Consider the following 14,249-nt stretch of genomic DNA (forward strand, 5'->3'; position numbering starts at 1 on the left):
CCCAGGCTGGTCTTGAACTCCTCAGCTCAAGCAATGCGCTCACCTCAGCTTCCCAAAATGCTGGGATTACAGCATGAATCACTGCACCCAGCCATGTTTTTGAGTTTCTACCAGGATTGCTTTAGCCTCACAGTTCATATTTTTCAGCAGTTCTTGTTTGTATGCAATGTGATGATCGGATTGCTGCCTTTCCATTCTCGCAGGTATGCCCACGAGTTCAGGCTCCACCTGAAGGGACAGTGACTGCATCAGGCAGTGTGTTGGGGGAGGATCCAGGGCCTAGCCCTGGCTGGGCCATCCCAGGCCGTGGAAGAAGAGGAAAGCGTTCCTCTTCCCTTCCCTTCCCCTTTCCTTTAACACTTAAAACATATTTATCCCTCCCCTCCCATCTCCCCTCCCAACTAATAAATATAGCAGGATTCCAACTAATAAATATAGAAGGCATTTGGCAACCAGCACAGTAATTATTTAGGCACAAATCCTCAACTGATGCTAAAACGAGTGAGTACAAGTCTAAGAAGCAACAGGAAGTTACACAGCATCACGTTTCTCCCCACAAACTGGAAATTACAAAGCACAGAACATTAACGTGACATTGGAGAAACCTGCCAGCTACAATTTTAACCGTGTTCCAAGTTAACACTGCCGGGTCTTTCTTCCTCTTTGGGCTGTGATGGAGCAGTTAGGACCACATGTGGCCTTCACTGCACACAACCAGCAACCAGGATGCAGTCACACCGTTTGTGAAGCAAGTTGTCAAATGCTGGATGACGCGCCGTGGGTGGTCTGTGAAGGACGTGAAACCAGCCGGGGGAGCCTGGTGATCTTCCAGCTGACCAAGAGTCTTTGGGCTGGGCCCTGGGTCTCACTGAGGTGAGGAGACAGAGGTCAGAATTCAGCAAGGATGAGGCAACTAGAATTTTCAGGGCAGATCTTTGAAGAGGGGGTGGCAGAAAGAGAGAAAGACAGAGGAGAGAGACAGAGGCAGAGATACGCAGAGAGGGAGAGAGAGAGAGCGGGAGAGGGAGAGAGGGGAAAGAGAGGGAGGAAGAGATAAAGAAAGAGGAAGAAACAGGGATACAGAGAGGGAGAGAGAGATAACTAGGCAGAGAGAGATAGAAAGGGGAGAAGAAAGAGATAGAGAGAGAGGGAGAGAGAGAGAGAGAGATACAGAGAGAGAGAGAGAAAACTCCAGGGATCTGCAGAGACCCTCAGGTCTTTGGCTGAATATGGATCCACACATGCATGAAGATAAACCACCTGAGGCTGGAGAAAGAACTCCCGTAGCTCAGCTCACACGGGTCTGGAGACAGTTTGTGTTCCCACCAAACTGTATAATACACAGGATGTCGGGAAGGGTCCTCATAAGAGCCTCTCTTGAGTGCTGATTCTAAACCAACCCTAGACTAAATGCAGCCCTGGATTCACCCTACAAAGCTTAGAAGCAAAGCTCCAAAGATCAGATGGGTATCAGGAACTCATGGATACCAGAACAAAATCTGACAGCAATTAAAGGAATACAACAAAATCTAGCAACGGACCATGCAATATTTGCAAAAAAAAAAAAAAAAAAAAAAAGGCCAGGCATGCAGAGGAACAGGGAAATGTGACCCAGAACCAGGAGAAAAACCAGTCAGTGGAGGCAGGTGCAGAAAGGCCAGAGGTGCTACTGTGACCAGACAAGGATTGAAACAGCTGTTTTAGAGGCGCCCCACGTGTAAGAAGGTCGATTAATAGAAAGAGGGTGATAAAGCAATGGTGGCAAGGTGCTCACAGTTGGAGAATAGGCAGAGATACAGGAATCCTTTGTACTATTTATGAAGCTTTTCTGCACATTGGAAATGATATCAAAACAAAAAGTTAAAAAATGAAAGAGAGGTGGGGTGAGCCTAGAGCACGGAGCCCCAGGACCCATAGAATTTTGTTGATTCCTCTTACTGTTGCTGCTAGCCAGGCACCTTGTATGAAATTTGCCATTAACTCTCTGGAAAAAAGTCCGCTTTGGGAGGAGGCCACTGCCCGTGTGGCCACCTCCAGCCCTGAGTCCAGAGCAGAAGGATATAGGAGCAACTGCTTGGAGACGGCTGGCGGATCTGCACGTGTTTCTATCCATCCCCCTTCCCCTATGTAAGGTTTTAACTCTGCCCTGCTGTTCTCCCTGCTGTCCAGGCCATTGCTGCTGATTTCTGCAGTGAAGGGGCCAGCAACAACTGTCTCAAGGCAACTTGGGGAAAGACAAGCCTGCCTCCAACTGTTGCTCTTGTCACTGCTTCTAGCTGTCTCCTCCCCAGGTTGCAGTTCCCAACACCACACACACGTGTGCACACACACATGCATGCATGCACACACATGCACATATAGCACAGCATTCATGCATACACGTGTACCCACACACGCACACACTTGCACACACAGGCATGCACACACATGCACAATGCATACACATACACACACACACGTGCACATGCACACCAGCTCACCACAGCCTATAGTCTTTTTTTTTTTTGAGACGGAGTCTTGCTCTCTCGCCCAGGCTGGAGTGCAGTGGCGCAATCTTGGCTCACTGAAAGCTCCGCCTCCCAGGTTTCCACCATTCTCCTGCCTCAGCCTCCCGAGTAGCTGGGACTACAGGCGCCCGCCACCACGCCTGGCTAATTTTTTGTATTTTTAGTAGAGACGGGGTTTCACCGTGTTAGCCAGGATAGTCTCGATCTCCTGACCTAGTGATCTGCCCACCTCAGTCTCCCAAAGTGCTGGGACTACAGGCGTGAGCCACCATGCCCGGCCGCCTGTAGTATTCTTAGAGATTTGCCACATTGTTGATTTTTCCTCAAGTCTGTTTCTCCCTCTAGATGCTGGAGCTTCTCCAGCATTGATTTTGGGGACGGAAGCCTGGGCGAGGTACACATTCCGGCAGCCAGTGCCAGCTGTTAGACGGTCACACTGCCTATTGTGTGGACAGATTAGATGGGGTAGGGGTGGGACCTGTGAGTCCAGCAAGGGGGCTATTGTAGGCAGAGATGCAAGAGGCACCAGCGGGCTGCATGGGCTCCAGGAGAGAGATGCGGACCCGAGAGCCATTCTGGACACTGGGCTCAGTGAAAGAAGCCGGTCACAAAAGGACAAATCCTGTGTGATTCCCGGGTAGAAGGTCCCTAGGGTGGTCAAATCCATAGAGACCGAAAGTGGATGGTGAGTGCCAGGGCCTGGGAGAGGGGATGGGGAATGAGTGTTTAACGGGGATAGAGTTTCAGTTTGGGAAGATGAGAAAGCTCCGGAGATGAAGGGTGGTGACAGCTGCACAACAGCATGAATGTGTTTAATGCCGCTGAAGTGTAGTTTAAAATGGTTAAGATGGTCAGTTTTGTGTTATGTCGATTTCACCACACTGTTTTTAAAAAGAAGCATCCTGGAGAAAGCGTCAGTACTGCTCATGGGGGTGGGGTGAGGAGTCAGCTCCAGTGGCTGCTGGGCTCTTGTCTGAGATGAGAAGGGAGGCTGGCCCTCGGGGGAAGGGCTGCAGGGATCCAGGGTTCCTGGGTGGATGTGCGGAGTCTGGGGTACCTGGGAACTATCCCCACAGAAATGGGACGCCAACACTGAAATTCCAATGAGAGGCTCGAAGTAAAAACTTAACACATGAAAGATAAGTGGGGTGACAGCGTGGAGCCCCAGGACCCATAGAATTTTGTTGATTCCTCTTATCGTTGCTGAGGGGCTCATGGAAGGGGCTGGGCTGGAGGGTCCCCTGCAGTCAGTGGCAACTCAGCCCCTGGGCACTGAGAGACCGTGCAAGAAGTGGGAGAGAGAACAGAAAAGGCAGGAGGAGCCCTTTTCCTCCACTGAGGGAGTAGGCAGAGTCAGGGAGAGGCTGAGAAAGGGCAATGCAGTCAGCAACAGGAAATGCAAAGAAGACAAGAGGACCCGGTCCCCCCATGCCTGGAGGGCTGGAGCGAGGACAGAGGGGGCCTGCTGGACCCGGGAGCGTGGAGCTCACTGGTGACTCCTGAGAGTCAGGGGACTCCCAGGAAGGACATGGAATCCAGGATGCCACTTCCTCCTGCCTGGCAGCAGGGCAGGCAGCTGGCTGGGGCCCAGACTCCCAGGAGGATGCCACTGCTGCCCAGACCTACTGCAGTGTACAGCAGAGCGGCAAGGGCCCTGGTGCATTGAGCAAACTTCCAGGCTTAAAAAGAGCGTGGCCGCCTCATCCCTCCACCACCCAGAGCTGGCTCAGGCCACGTGTGACCCACCCTTCCCCTAACAAGGCAGCTCCAGGAGTCCTGGAAGACGAACATCCCGCTCAGCTAGAGCGACACCGTGCCAATCCCTCCCACGGGCTTCCACCTGCACCTCTTGTTTTCTACACAGCTTTATTGAAACATGATTCACAGTTCTAACTGTACCATTCAGGGGCTTTTAGTATATTCACAGAGGCATGCCTCCCTCAGCACCGTCTGACCTTAGAACATCCGCAGCACCCCCAAAAACAACTCCCCACTTTAGTATATTCACAGAGGCATGCCACCCTCAGCACTGTCTGACCTTAGAACATCCGCAGCACCCCCAAAAACAACTCCCCACTTTAGTATATTCACAGAGGCATGCCACCCTCAGCACTGTCTGACCTTAGAACATCCGCAGCACCCCCAAAAACAACTCCCCACTTTAGTATATTCACAGAGGCATGCCACCCGCAGCACTGTCTGACCTTAGAACATCCGCAGCACCCCCAAAAACAACTCCCCACTTTAATATATTCACAGAGGTGTGCCACCTGCAGCACCCCCAAAAACAACTCCCCACTTTAGTATATTCACAGAGGCGTGCCACCTTCAGCACCCCCAAAAACAACTCCCCACTTTAGTATATTCACAGAGGCGTGCCACCCTCAGCACCCCCAAAAACAACTCCCCACTTTAGTATATTCACAGAGGCATGCCACTCTCAGCACCCCCAAAAACAACTCCCCACTTTAGTATATTCACAGAGGCGTGCCACCCTCAGCACTCTGACCTTAGAACATCCGCAGCACCCCCAAAAACAACTCCCCACTTTAGTATGTTCACAGAGGCGTGCCACCCGCAGCACCCCCAAAAACAACTCCCCACTCACTAGCAGCTGCTCCCCTTGTCCCAGCCTCTGCCAAACACTGACCCACTTCCCACCTCCATGGAGTTGCACATTTTGGACATTTCATACAAATGGGGTCCTCCAATTCCCCACCCACAATTTTTAATCATACTTAACTTCCAAACACAGAGTCAAATCCCTCTTCCACCCAACAAGATGTGGCCAAGCGTATACAAGACAACAGCATGCCCCCCTCTCCCCCAGAGAAGAAGAGAGCCCCTGATCCTGATTCATCTCTGGGTGTTCCTTCCCCTTAAAAAAAAAAAAAATAGAATATCAAAGGGGGAATAGGATTCAGCTGACTCTCATTCTCCCTTTGATATCCTAATTTTTTTTTTTTTTTGAGACAGAGTCTCGCTCTGTCAGCCAGGCTGGAGTGCAGTGGTGCAATCTCAGCTCACTGCAACCTCCATCTCCTGCGTTCAAACGATTCTCCTGCCTCAGCCTCTCATGTAGCTGGGATTATAGGCACAGGCCACCACGCCCGGCTAATTTTTGTATTTTTAGTAGAGACGGGGTTTTACCACATTGGCCAGGCTGGTCTCGAACTCCTGACCTTAGGTGACCCACCTGCCTCGGCCTCCCAAAGTGCTAAGATTACATGCCTGAGCCACCGTGCCCAGCCTGATAGCCTAAAATTTAAACACTGAGATGTTTGAAATAATTAAATACCAACTACTATCAAACGTACACTTCATACACTAGTACCGTATGAAGTGGTAGGGAATGGAAGAGGAGAAGAAACAGTGGCTAACGTGGTCCTACCCAATACACTCGGATCAAAATAAGAAAACACCCACACCTATGGTAGGCTTCGTTTCTGCAGCAGCCGTGCAGCGGGAACTAGCGTTTCAGCCTCCGTCTCCCGCATGGCCTTTGCCTCTGCAAGCACTCAGCTGATGTGGCTCTTGGCCTGGTGGGATGCCCTAAGCCTTCATTCCTGGAGAGCCTGGGTCATGAGTGGCCCTGCTTGGATCAGGGGTGATGGTTTTCCATGATTTTAATCACAGGACATGGGAACCTTAAGAGGCGCTGCAGGGGACCCTCCGCATTCCAGACGTGCTCCTCCTCATCCTCCTTGTGCAACCCGGCCGATTCTGCCTGATAAAATCAGTCCCCTGGCCCGGGCAGTAACTGCCTTCTTTACCTGTTGATTCTCTGCAGTGAGGATCCCAAAATGGCCTGGTGCAATCTCACCTTCCAGTCTGGTGGAGCCATCGTGGTGTCTCTGCGGGAAACCCTCCTCCCTCGAGAGCTCAGCCTTCTACACCAAGAGGACCTAGAGTTGTGGGGACAGGGAGCAAACACATCACCAGCAGAATGTCACGAGGGTGAAAGAGTAGCCATTGCCACTTCCCCTTCTGGACTCCCAGAACGGTGAGGTCTGGGCTGCAGGAGAAACCACGCCGTAGACTGACTCTAATTCAGAGCCTGGACCGCCTCCTGGAGGACATGGCCCGCTCTGCAAAGTGTCCCCACTCAGCAGGCGCCATGTGAGTCTCCCGAAGGCCATTCCACGGTCCTGTTCGTGAGCTGCTTCGGGGAGAGGAGGACCATGGAAGACCTCCAAGGTCACATTAACTGTGGTGTCTTCGCCCTACTCCATTAACTGTGGTGAATTCCTTGAGCAGCAGTGTTAGAACGCCGAATGAGGCGCTCCAGAGTCCACAGGTGGTTTCCACAAAAGCACCGTGGGCAAGGAGGGCCAGTCCACCTGCAGAGCAAACCTCTATCCTGGTGAAAGCGCAGCGGTGCCAGTTCCATGCCGGCAGCTGTCTCATATCATCCACTCCACCTGGAGGCTGGCAGATCCCCTGCAACACTGGGGCAGGTGGGCACTTAGTGGATGGGCCTTGGTGAGTGGAGCCCCTGTGCCGATCCCATGCGTGACCTCCATCCCTGCTACCACAGTCCCTGTCTTCACCAGCCTGCTGGCAATGACAGGGTGGCTGGGGAAGGAGCCTGACTGATGGCCAAAGAAAGGGCCATCTTGTCTACCTGGTCACTACGCTTCTAGGCTGAGGCAGTTGCTCTTTGGCAAATGTCACGTGAGCTGCAAGGATCTTCACACTCTGCCCTTTCAGAGAGCTCTCACCACACAACACTTCCCCACACCTCCTGCTACTGTTTTCCCAAACGTGTTCCTTTCAAGTCCCTGACCATCCATCTGGCCAAGCCAGGAGCACCTGACCATGAGTGGGTGGAACTGTAGCTCCGACCTCTCCTTCCAGGAAAAATGAAAACACCCAGGGGCCCTGCCCAGAGTATGGACCACGGGTGTTGGCACCACTTTTTCATGTAACTTGCTTGTGCCTTCAGGGCCTGCCTGAGCCCCGGGTTGTATATGCTGCTTCCACTTGAAGACAGAACACAGCTGTGCATGCCCAACTCTATGACTCGCTGGGTCCAGCAACATCCCACTCATGTGTACAGTTCAGATCACGTGGCGACTTAGTGGCCTGTTCAGTCTCTATGGAGGCCTGGACGCAATCCACAGAGTTATCCAGAGGGATGGCAGAGCTTGACTCCAAAATCCTAAGGGCCCTGGGCTGTGATTCACCTACAGGAGCCTATCGTGGCCCCCACACAGCATCCTTATCTGCCACAGACACCTCAAATGCCATGGGATCTGTTGGTCCCATGGCTCAAGTGGCTCAGCAGCTTTCATGGCGACATGCACTTGCTGCAGAGCCTTCTCTTGTTCTGGGACTCCCTGAAAGCAGACAGCATTTTAGGTCATTCCTACGTGGGTTTTCCTAGCCATGTTTTCCTGCCTACTCATGGGTCACAGACCCGTGTTGCAAAACATTTTGGAAAAGGCAAAACTATGCAGACAATGAAAAGATCAGTGGTTTCCAGGAGTCAGTGGGGAGGGAGGGAAGAATAAATGGAGCACAGACAGATTTTAGGGCAGTAAAATAATTCTGTGTGACACTGTCACAGTGGAGACATGCCATTACACATTTGCCCAAACTCACAGCATGTACAACAGGAAGAGTGAACCCTCATGTAACCTGATCAATGACTAGGTCAATATTGTTTCGTCAACTGCAAAGATGTATCAGGCTAATTCAAGATATGAATAAAGGAAACTGTTTGTGGGGAGAGATGCTATATGAGGACTCTCAAATATGCTCAATTTCTCTGTAAACATGAAACTGCTCTAAAAAATAAAATCTATATTAAAAATTAAAGCTTTCACCAGATCAATGGTTGTAGACCAGGTGTCCGGGGATGCTTTGATTTGCCCCGGTGATCAGTAGTCATATCTGGAACAGCAGTTGCAATTGGAGTCCTGGTTAAGTTTACCGGAATTCACTGTCCTTCTTTCTCCAGGACCCCCCCGTCTTCCACACAAGCCAATTAGATGAGTGGAACGAGGCTGCAGTGGTGGTCACCGCCCTGCATCTTCCAAGTCCTCGATGGCGGCACTGACCTTTGCGGTCCCTCCAGGGCTGCAGGTTGCTTTTGACTGACAATCTGACAATTTTCCTAGGCAGAGTTAACCCCAATGGCTTCCACTTGGCATTTCCCACCATAGTAGCCCCCACCCTCAGGTCAGGGAACAAATGTGGGGACTCTGCTGGTTGCCACATACGTCTGTTTACTCACCCGTCTGAGGCTAGGGAAGTGACCTCTGCACCCACCGAGAGTTGGACCTGAGCTAGAACTCCATGAGCACCCTGACCTCCACATGCCCCTGCTCTGACTATTAGATCCGACGGGTGTTTGTGTCCCCAGGAGTGGGTGTCAGGTTAGAGTCAGTGTCCAGTAATCCCCTTGAGTCTGATGATCCCCCTTTCCAGACTAGCCACCCCAGCAAACGGCTGCAGGTCCCTGATGGGGAGACTGGAGGAAAGAAGAATAATGTAAATTTGTAGGAGTATGGCAAGGTCCTTCCTCAGGGGCACCCAGTCCTCCTTTACTCAGGCACCAGGCAAGGGAGGCCACCCATTGCTCCAGCTCCCGTGGCACCGTGAGCCACCGGCCAAGGCCACAGGGCTCCGTGGGCTGGCCTGTTCCAATCACTGCCGGTGCCAGTTGCCATCTCAGCCACAGGCCCGGGGACTTGTGGCCACCCCCGCTGGGCTGTGCCCTGCCCTCCTTAAAGCCTGTGAGCGAGCTCCCAACTGGGACACCCCTGACCAGCTCACTCTTCTTTTGTCTGCCCTGACCCTGATGCCGGTGTTTGAGATATCAGAACTCACCTCAAACCACCCTAAGCAGAGATCACTCCGGCTGACGCAGGGGTGCAGCCCACATGTGAGGGACCCTCAGGCTGGGCAGCATTGGCTGAGCCCCCACCGCACCTTCCCTCCCACTCTGGGGTCCTCAGCCTCCACCCAAGGCAGGGGGGACACTGCTGGCAACTGGTCACCCAGAGAGCATGGGCTGCAGGGATGGCCCTGAGTAGGCCACACAGCTCCCGAGACCCATCACTGGGGACACAGGGGGCCCTGCAGCCAGGGTGTCAGTGTGGGGACAGCCCAGCAGACCCCAAGCCACCCACTGAGGTTGCTTCTCAGGGGAGCACCACTGGCGGGCTGTCAGCTCCTGCCTGGGCCCTGGCCTCTTGCCCCTGTCCCACCTCCCACCTGCACGGCCTCCAGCATTGCCCAAATTCACCGCCTTCACTCCCAAGTCCACAGAGGTGTCTCATCCAGGCGGGTGAACACTCATGTGTTGGGAGGCTGGTGAAGCCCGGCATTGGGGTGCACCACCCATCTCCCTTCTTTGTCTCACTGCCTTGAAACACCCCATATCTATCACCTCTGCCCCCGAGGCTCCCCAGGTTCACCCCATGCCAGCCTCAGCCCAACAAGGCCTGTGCTTCTGACCAGCACTGCTGGGGTTCTCAGGGCATCTACCCTTTCCGCTGTAGCCCACTGTCTCTAAACATATTTCACACATTGCTGGGGGCAGTGTGTGTGACTCACTGCTTCCCAGAGCCAGCCCAGAGCTGTTCAGTAGACATGAGGTGAGTGAATGAATGAATGAATAAATGAGTGCTGGGAGCTCTCTCAGTTAGCTCCAATCTGCCATAAGGAAGCACCGCAGGCTGGGCATGTAAACAGCAGGTGCTTATTTCTTGCAGTTCTGGAGGCTGGAAGTCCGATATCAAGGTGCTGCTGATTCCAGTCTTAGTGAGAGCTCTCTTCCTGGCTTACGGATGGCTGCCTTCTCTCTGTGTGTCTTCATGCAGCTGTCCTTCAGTGCATGTAAGGGGAGAGAGAGAGAGAGAGAAGAGGGAGCTCCTAAATGTCTCTTGGTATAAGGGCACTAATCCTATGGGACCAGGGACCTTCATGTCCTCATCTGTCCCTAATTACCTCCCAGAGATCCACTTCCTAACACTATCTCATTGGGGGACAGGGCTTCAACCTATGAATTTTGCAGGAACACAATTCTGTCCATAGTGAACGCTGACACTGAATCCACCTCCTAAAGCCTTCTCTCACCATATTTCTTATGCTGCTTAAAGATCCTCTGCAGCCTTGCACCCCTCCCAAGGGTCCCTACACCTGTCCCAGAGAGAGGGCAGCCTGGCAATGGGCCTGGGCCCTGACCCTTGAGCATCTGGGTCTGGTCTGAATGGGGATGGGCGTTCACTTCTAGGTTCCTGAGAGAGGCAACACTGCAGCTTTAAAGGTGTCAGGAGCTCACTGCTGCAGTTTGTCATGAAACAGTCTCTTCATCAAGGGCTAAAGAAAGCACGCTGACCACCAGGAATGGGGCAGGAAGCTTCTGCCCTGCAGGCTGCCTTGTCTGCACAGGGAGTGTGTGGACCATTAGGGGGAGGGTCCGATGTGCATTTTTCTGCCAGTGGGATCTTCCCCTGCCCCCAGTCCTGCCCAGGCCCGGGGGGGTCACTCTGAAGGCATCTGGCTCTTACCCCAGATATCTCCTGCCTCTACCCCACTCCTCCACCCCCACGGGGTGCTGAGTCTCAGCCCAGGCTGGAGTGGCCCAGGCAGGACAGCAGGCTTGGTGGTGCCCGGCCCTACATACTAGTGGATGGCACAGTGTGGATGTGGATAGAGACGCCTCCCCTACAGTCTGTCCCTGGCATCTGTGACACAGGTGTGGGGTCCCTTTAGACTCCCGTGGGAGACAGCTGTGTCTATGAAGGGGCAGCCATCCCTGGGTTCCCTCTGCTGTCACTGAGGGCAGAGCCTAGGCTCCTGGGGGGTGGGAAGCAGGGTACCCCTCAATGCCCACTGGAGTTGGCCAGCGGAGGCAGCAGCCCACGGCACTGAGAGGGAAGGCCCGGGCAGCCATGCCCCTGAACCTCCCTTGGTTGGAAGCAGAGCAGTGCCCAGAGCCCAGAACCCAGTTTGAGTATGGTCTTGGCTCTCAAGGGACAGGCCAGGGTGCCTCCAGGGGAAGGGGGCTGCCCAGGCAGTGGGGGTTCAGAGGTCTCCTGGGGCCCACCCAGCTGACCCAGGCCTAGGGTAATCCGGAAGGGGAGCTGCCCTCCTCCTCCCTGGGCTCAGGAGAGGCTGCAAAGGCAGCTCCTGGGATGTGGATTTCAGAATCAGGGCAAAGGACAGAGAGGAGCCAGATTCAGGTGCCCGCATGGCCCCCACAGGTCTCTTCAAGCTCCAGGCCCACTCCCTGTGATGCAGGTGGGAAGCTCTTGAGTGCCTCCCCGGTGGGAGGGGCTGCGCTCACAGACAGCTCAGGGGCCCCCAGGCTCCAGGCCCCAGAGCCCGGCTGCTCACCCTTGATGGACAAAAAAGGGTCCCTGCCTCAGGAAGGTAGAGGCTGCCACCTCCTGGCCCGAGGACACAGCTTCCCAGAGGAGGGGCCTGCTTCTAAGCCCAAGTCCCACCCCAGCCGGATAGCCAGGGGCAACTGCCCAGGTAAACTGAGACAGCAGCAGCAGGCAAGCCAGTGCAGAGCTGGGTGATCCACAGGTTCATAAGCGGCGGCAGGTGGAACAAGGGCACCATGGGCGGAGGGCTGGGCAGCTGCAGGTGGCATTGTTGAGCCAGGGGCCTCCTGGTGGGTAAGGACATTGTAGAGCGAGCGGGCGCACCTGGGACCCAGGAATTCACAGGAAGGAGAGAGGAAAAAGGAAGTGCCTGGCGGGTAAACACATATGCATGCACACACATCCACGTCTGCACACGCGTCCACGCCTGCACACGCGTCCACGCCTGCACACGCGTCCATGCCTGCACACGCGTCCAGGCCTGCACACACGTCCACACCTGCACATGCATCCACGCCCGATCTCTTCCCTGGAAATAAAGCCAGGGGCCCCTAGGCCGGCTTGCAGTGGGGCCCAGCCCTTAGGACAGGCTCCCTGGTGGGGTAGGGGTGGGGGCAGCTGTCCTCCTCTGCCAGCTCCTTGGGGCTGAACCCGCTGCTCTAGTGGCCTTCCAGGCTCCCAGCGGCCAGCACCACCTCTAGAGCAGGTGGGCAGGGGTGTGCGGGGTTGGCAGGGGTGTGCGGGGTGGGCAGGCGTGTGCGGGGTGGACAGGGGTGTGTGGGGTCAGCAGCAGCCTGCACAGTGGCTTCCCCTCGACAAGTCACTTCCTCTTGCAGAGAGGATGTTGGGGTGGGAGGGTGTGGCTCAGCAAAGGGCGTGGGGGTTCCACTGGCTGCCTGCCCCCGCTGGTGGGGCACAGTGAGGGGGGCTGTGGTCAGACCTGGTCTCTGGAGGGCCAGCCGGCGGTTCCCGTCCACCTGTCAGGGGGTTTGACACCACTTCGAGATGACAAGTGAGGCCACCTGGGCACAGTGCTGGTGTGAGAAGGTGCCCATCAGGACAGGTCAAGAACCCAGGCCCACCCTGCTCCGAAATTCTTCAGACCTGATGAAGAGGCGCCCCAGAAGCGGGTGGTGCTCCAGGCCCGCCTCACCAGCTCCAGGGAGGTCAAGGCTGGAGAACGACAATTCTAGGGGTGAGCTAGACATAGCCAAGAGCGGCTCATCTTCCCTGGAGAGGACGGGCTGGCTACTTGCACAGCCTGGGGGCCTCCCACCCCTAGACCTGGTACCTTCACTCTTGTTGCCACCCCTAGATTCATACCTGTGCCCCAGCCTGAGCCACACCTAGGCCTCCAGCTGAAGTGACATTGTGGGTGCCAGGCATCTGATGTCTCCACAAGCCCCCACAGACTCAGGGTGGGAATTCCTGGGGGCCAGAGCTGCAGAGGGTGCTGCCTGGGGGTGCTGGGCTGGATGGGGGTCCTGGTTGTCCCTGCTTCTCCGCAGAGGGAGGGAGGAGGTGGCCTGAGCAGTTCCTCCAGCAGCGTTCCTGAGCGGGCGGCAGCTGGGCCCTCTTCCCACAGCCACGCTGGGGTTGCCATGCCTGCAGGTCTTGGGGCCCCCTCCCCCTCGCTGAGGTCCTGACCAAATGTAGGAGGAGCAATTCCAGCACCGAGGGGCGAGCAGAGCCGCCTGTTAGCGCTCCTGGGAGGGCCCAGAGTGGTCCCTGAATGGTGGATTCACCTGGAGCATTTTCACCCTCTTCCGGCCCACCCTGCCCCAGAGGCCCACGGAAACCCTGCCTGTACTGGGGCCGCAGCGCTGCCCCCACCCACATGTAATTACACGGCTCGGTGTAATTGCAAATTCGAGGTTTACAAAGCCTCCCCCTGGAGGCCCCACGTGAGTGTGAGTGAGGCCCTAGCCTCAAGAAGGCTCTGCAACAAAATACCCACGAGCGCCGCCCACGAAGGCATTAAAACCAATGACCTTCTCAAAACTTAAGCTGTCACAGGACATTTCAAAGGGTGTTTCCTAAGAACACCTCAATAATGATGTTCCAAGGAGACCCCATCCAAATTCCTCCAAGGATTACGCCCCCAAGGCCCAGTCCACACTTGCTTACTCCCAGGATGGGGAGCTCACCTCCTCCTCCCTGGGCGCCGTCTCCTCCGCATCCCATACCCGGCCCAGCCCATGACTTTCCCCCTCTCAGCACCGTCCTCAGTGGCCACACCAAGAACGAGGCCGTGTCTTCCTAGGAAGGGTCTCAGATGTCAGCAAATGCCCTGGTGTCTTGGGCTGGGCTGGGGGCACCAGGGTGAGGTGGTGGGGAGAGCCAACCTCACTGCCCCTCCCCTTCCTGCCTGCCCTTCTTCTGGGGCACCCAGCAGCTCGGT

At 55.1% G+C, this 14,249-nt stretch overlaps 1 protein-coding gene across 1 annotated transcript; it reads right to left on the reverse strand.

Moving 5' to 3' along the window:
* Nucleotides 1-8,036: 8,036 nt before the first annotated feature.
* C9H11orf21 (chromosome 9 C11orf21 homolog) lies at nt 8,037-14,158 on the reverse strand. The gene is made up of 4 exons (XM_024255391.2): nt 13,996-14,158; nt 12,789-12,882; nt 11,856-12,135; nt 8,037-10,341 (listed from the first exon to the last, which is right to left on the reverse strand). Exons 1-3 carry the CDS (start codon nt 14,046-14,048, stop codon nt 11,884-11,886), a joined length of 399 nt encoding a protein of 132 aa, XP_024111159.1. The 5' UTR covers nt 14,049-14,158; the 3' UTR covers nt 8,037-10,341; nt 11,856-11,883.
* Between the last annotated feature and the right edge of the window lie 91 nt (nt 14,159-14,249).

The sequence above is a fragment of the Pongo abelii genome, chromosome 9, assembly GCF_028885655.2.
Source record: "Pongo abelii isolate AG06213 chromosome 9, NHGRI_mPonAbe1-v2.0_pri, whole genome shotgun sequence".
Taxonomy (NCBI): domain Eukaryota; kingdom Metazoa; phylum Chordata; class Mammalia; order Primates; family Hominidae; genus Pongo; species Pongo abelii.

What these genes read in the sequence shown, in the direction of transcription:
- C9H11orf21 (XM_024255391.2), bottom strand. Translation starts at nt 14,048, where the DNA reads ATGGGCTGGGCCGGGTATGGGATGCGGAGGAGACGGCGCCCAGGGAGG. An exon ending in CGGCGCCCAGGGAGGAGGAG is followed by an intron (nt 12,883 to 13,995) that starts GTGAGCTCCCCA and finishes TTCTCACACCAG; the next exon opens with CACTGTGCCCAGGTGGCCTC. An exon ending in GCTGGCCCTCCAGAGACCAG is followed by an intron (nt 12,136 to 12,788) that starts GTCTGACCACAG and finishes CTTACCCACCAG; the next exon opens with GAGGCCCCTGGCTCAACAAT.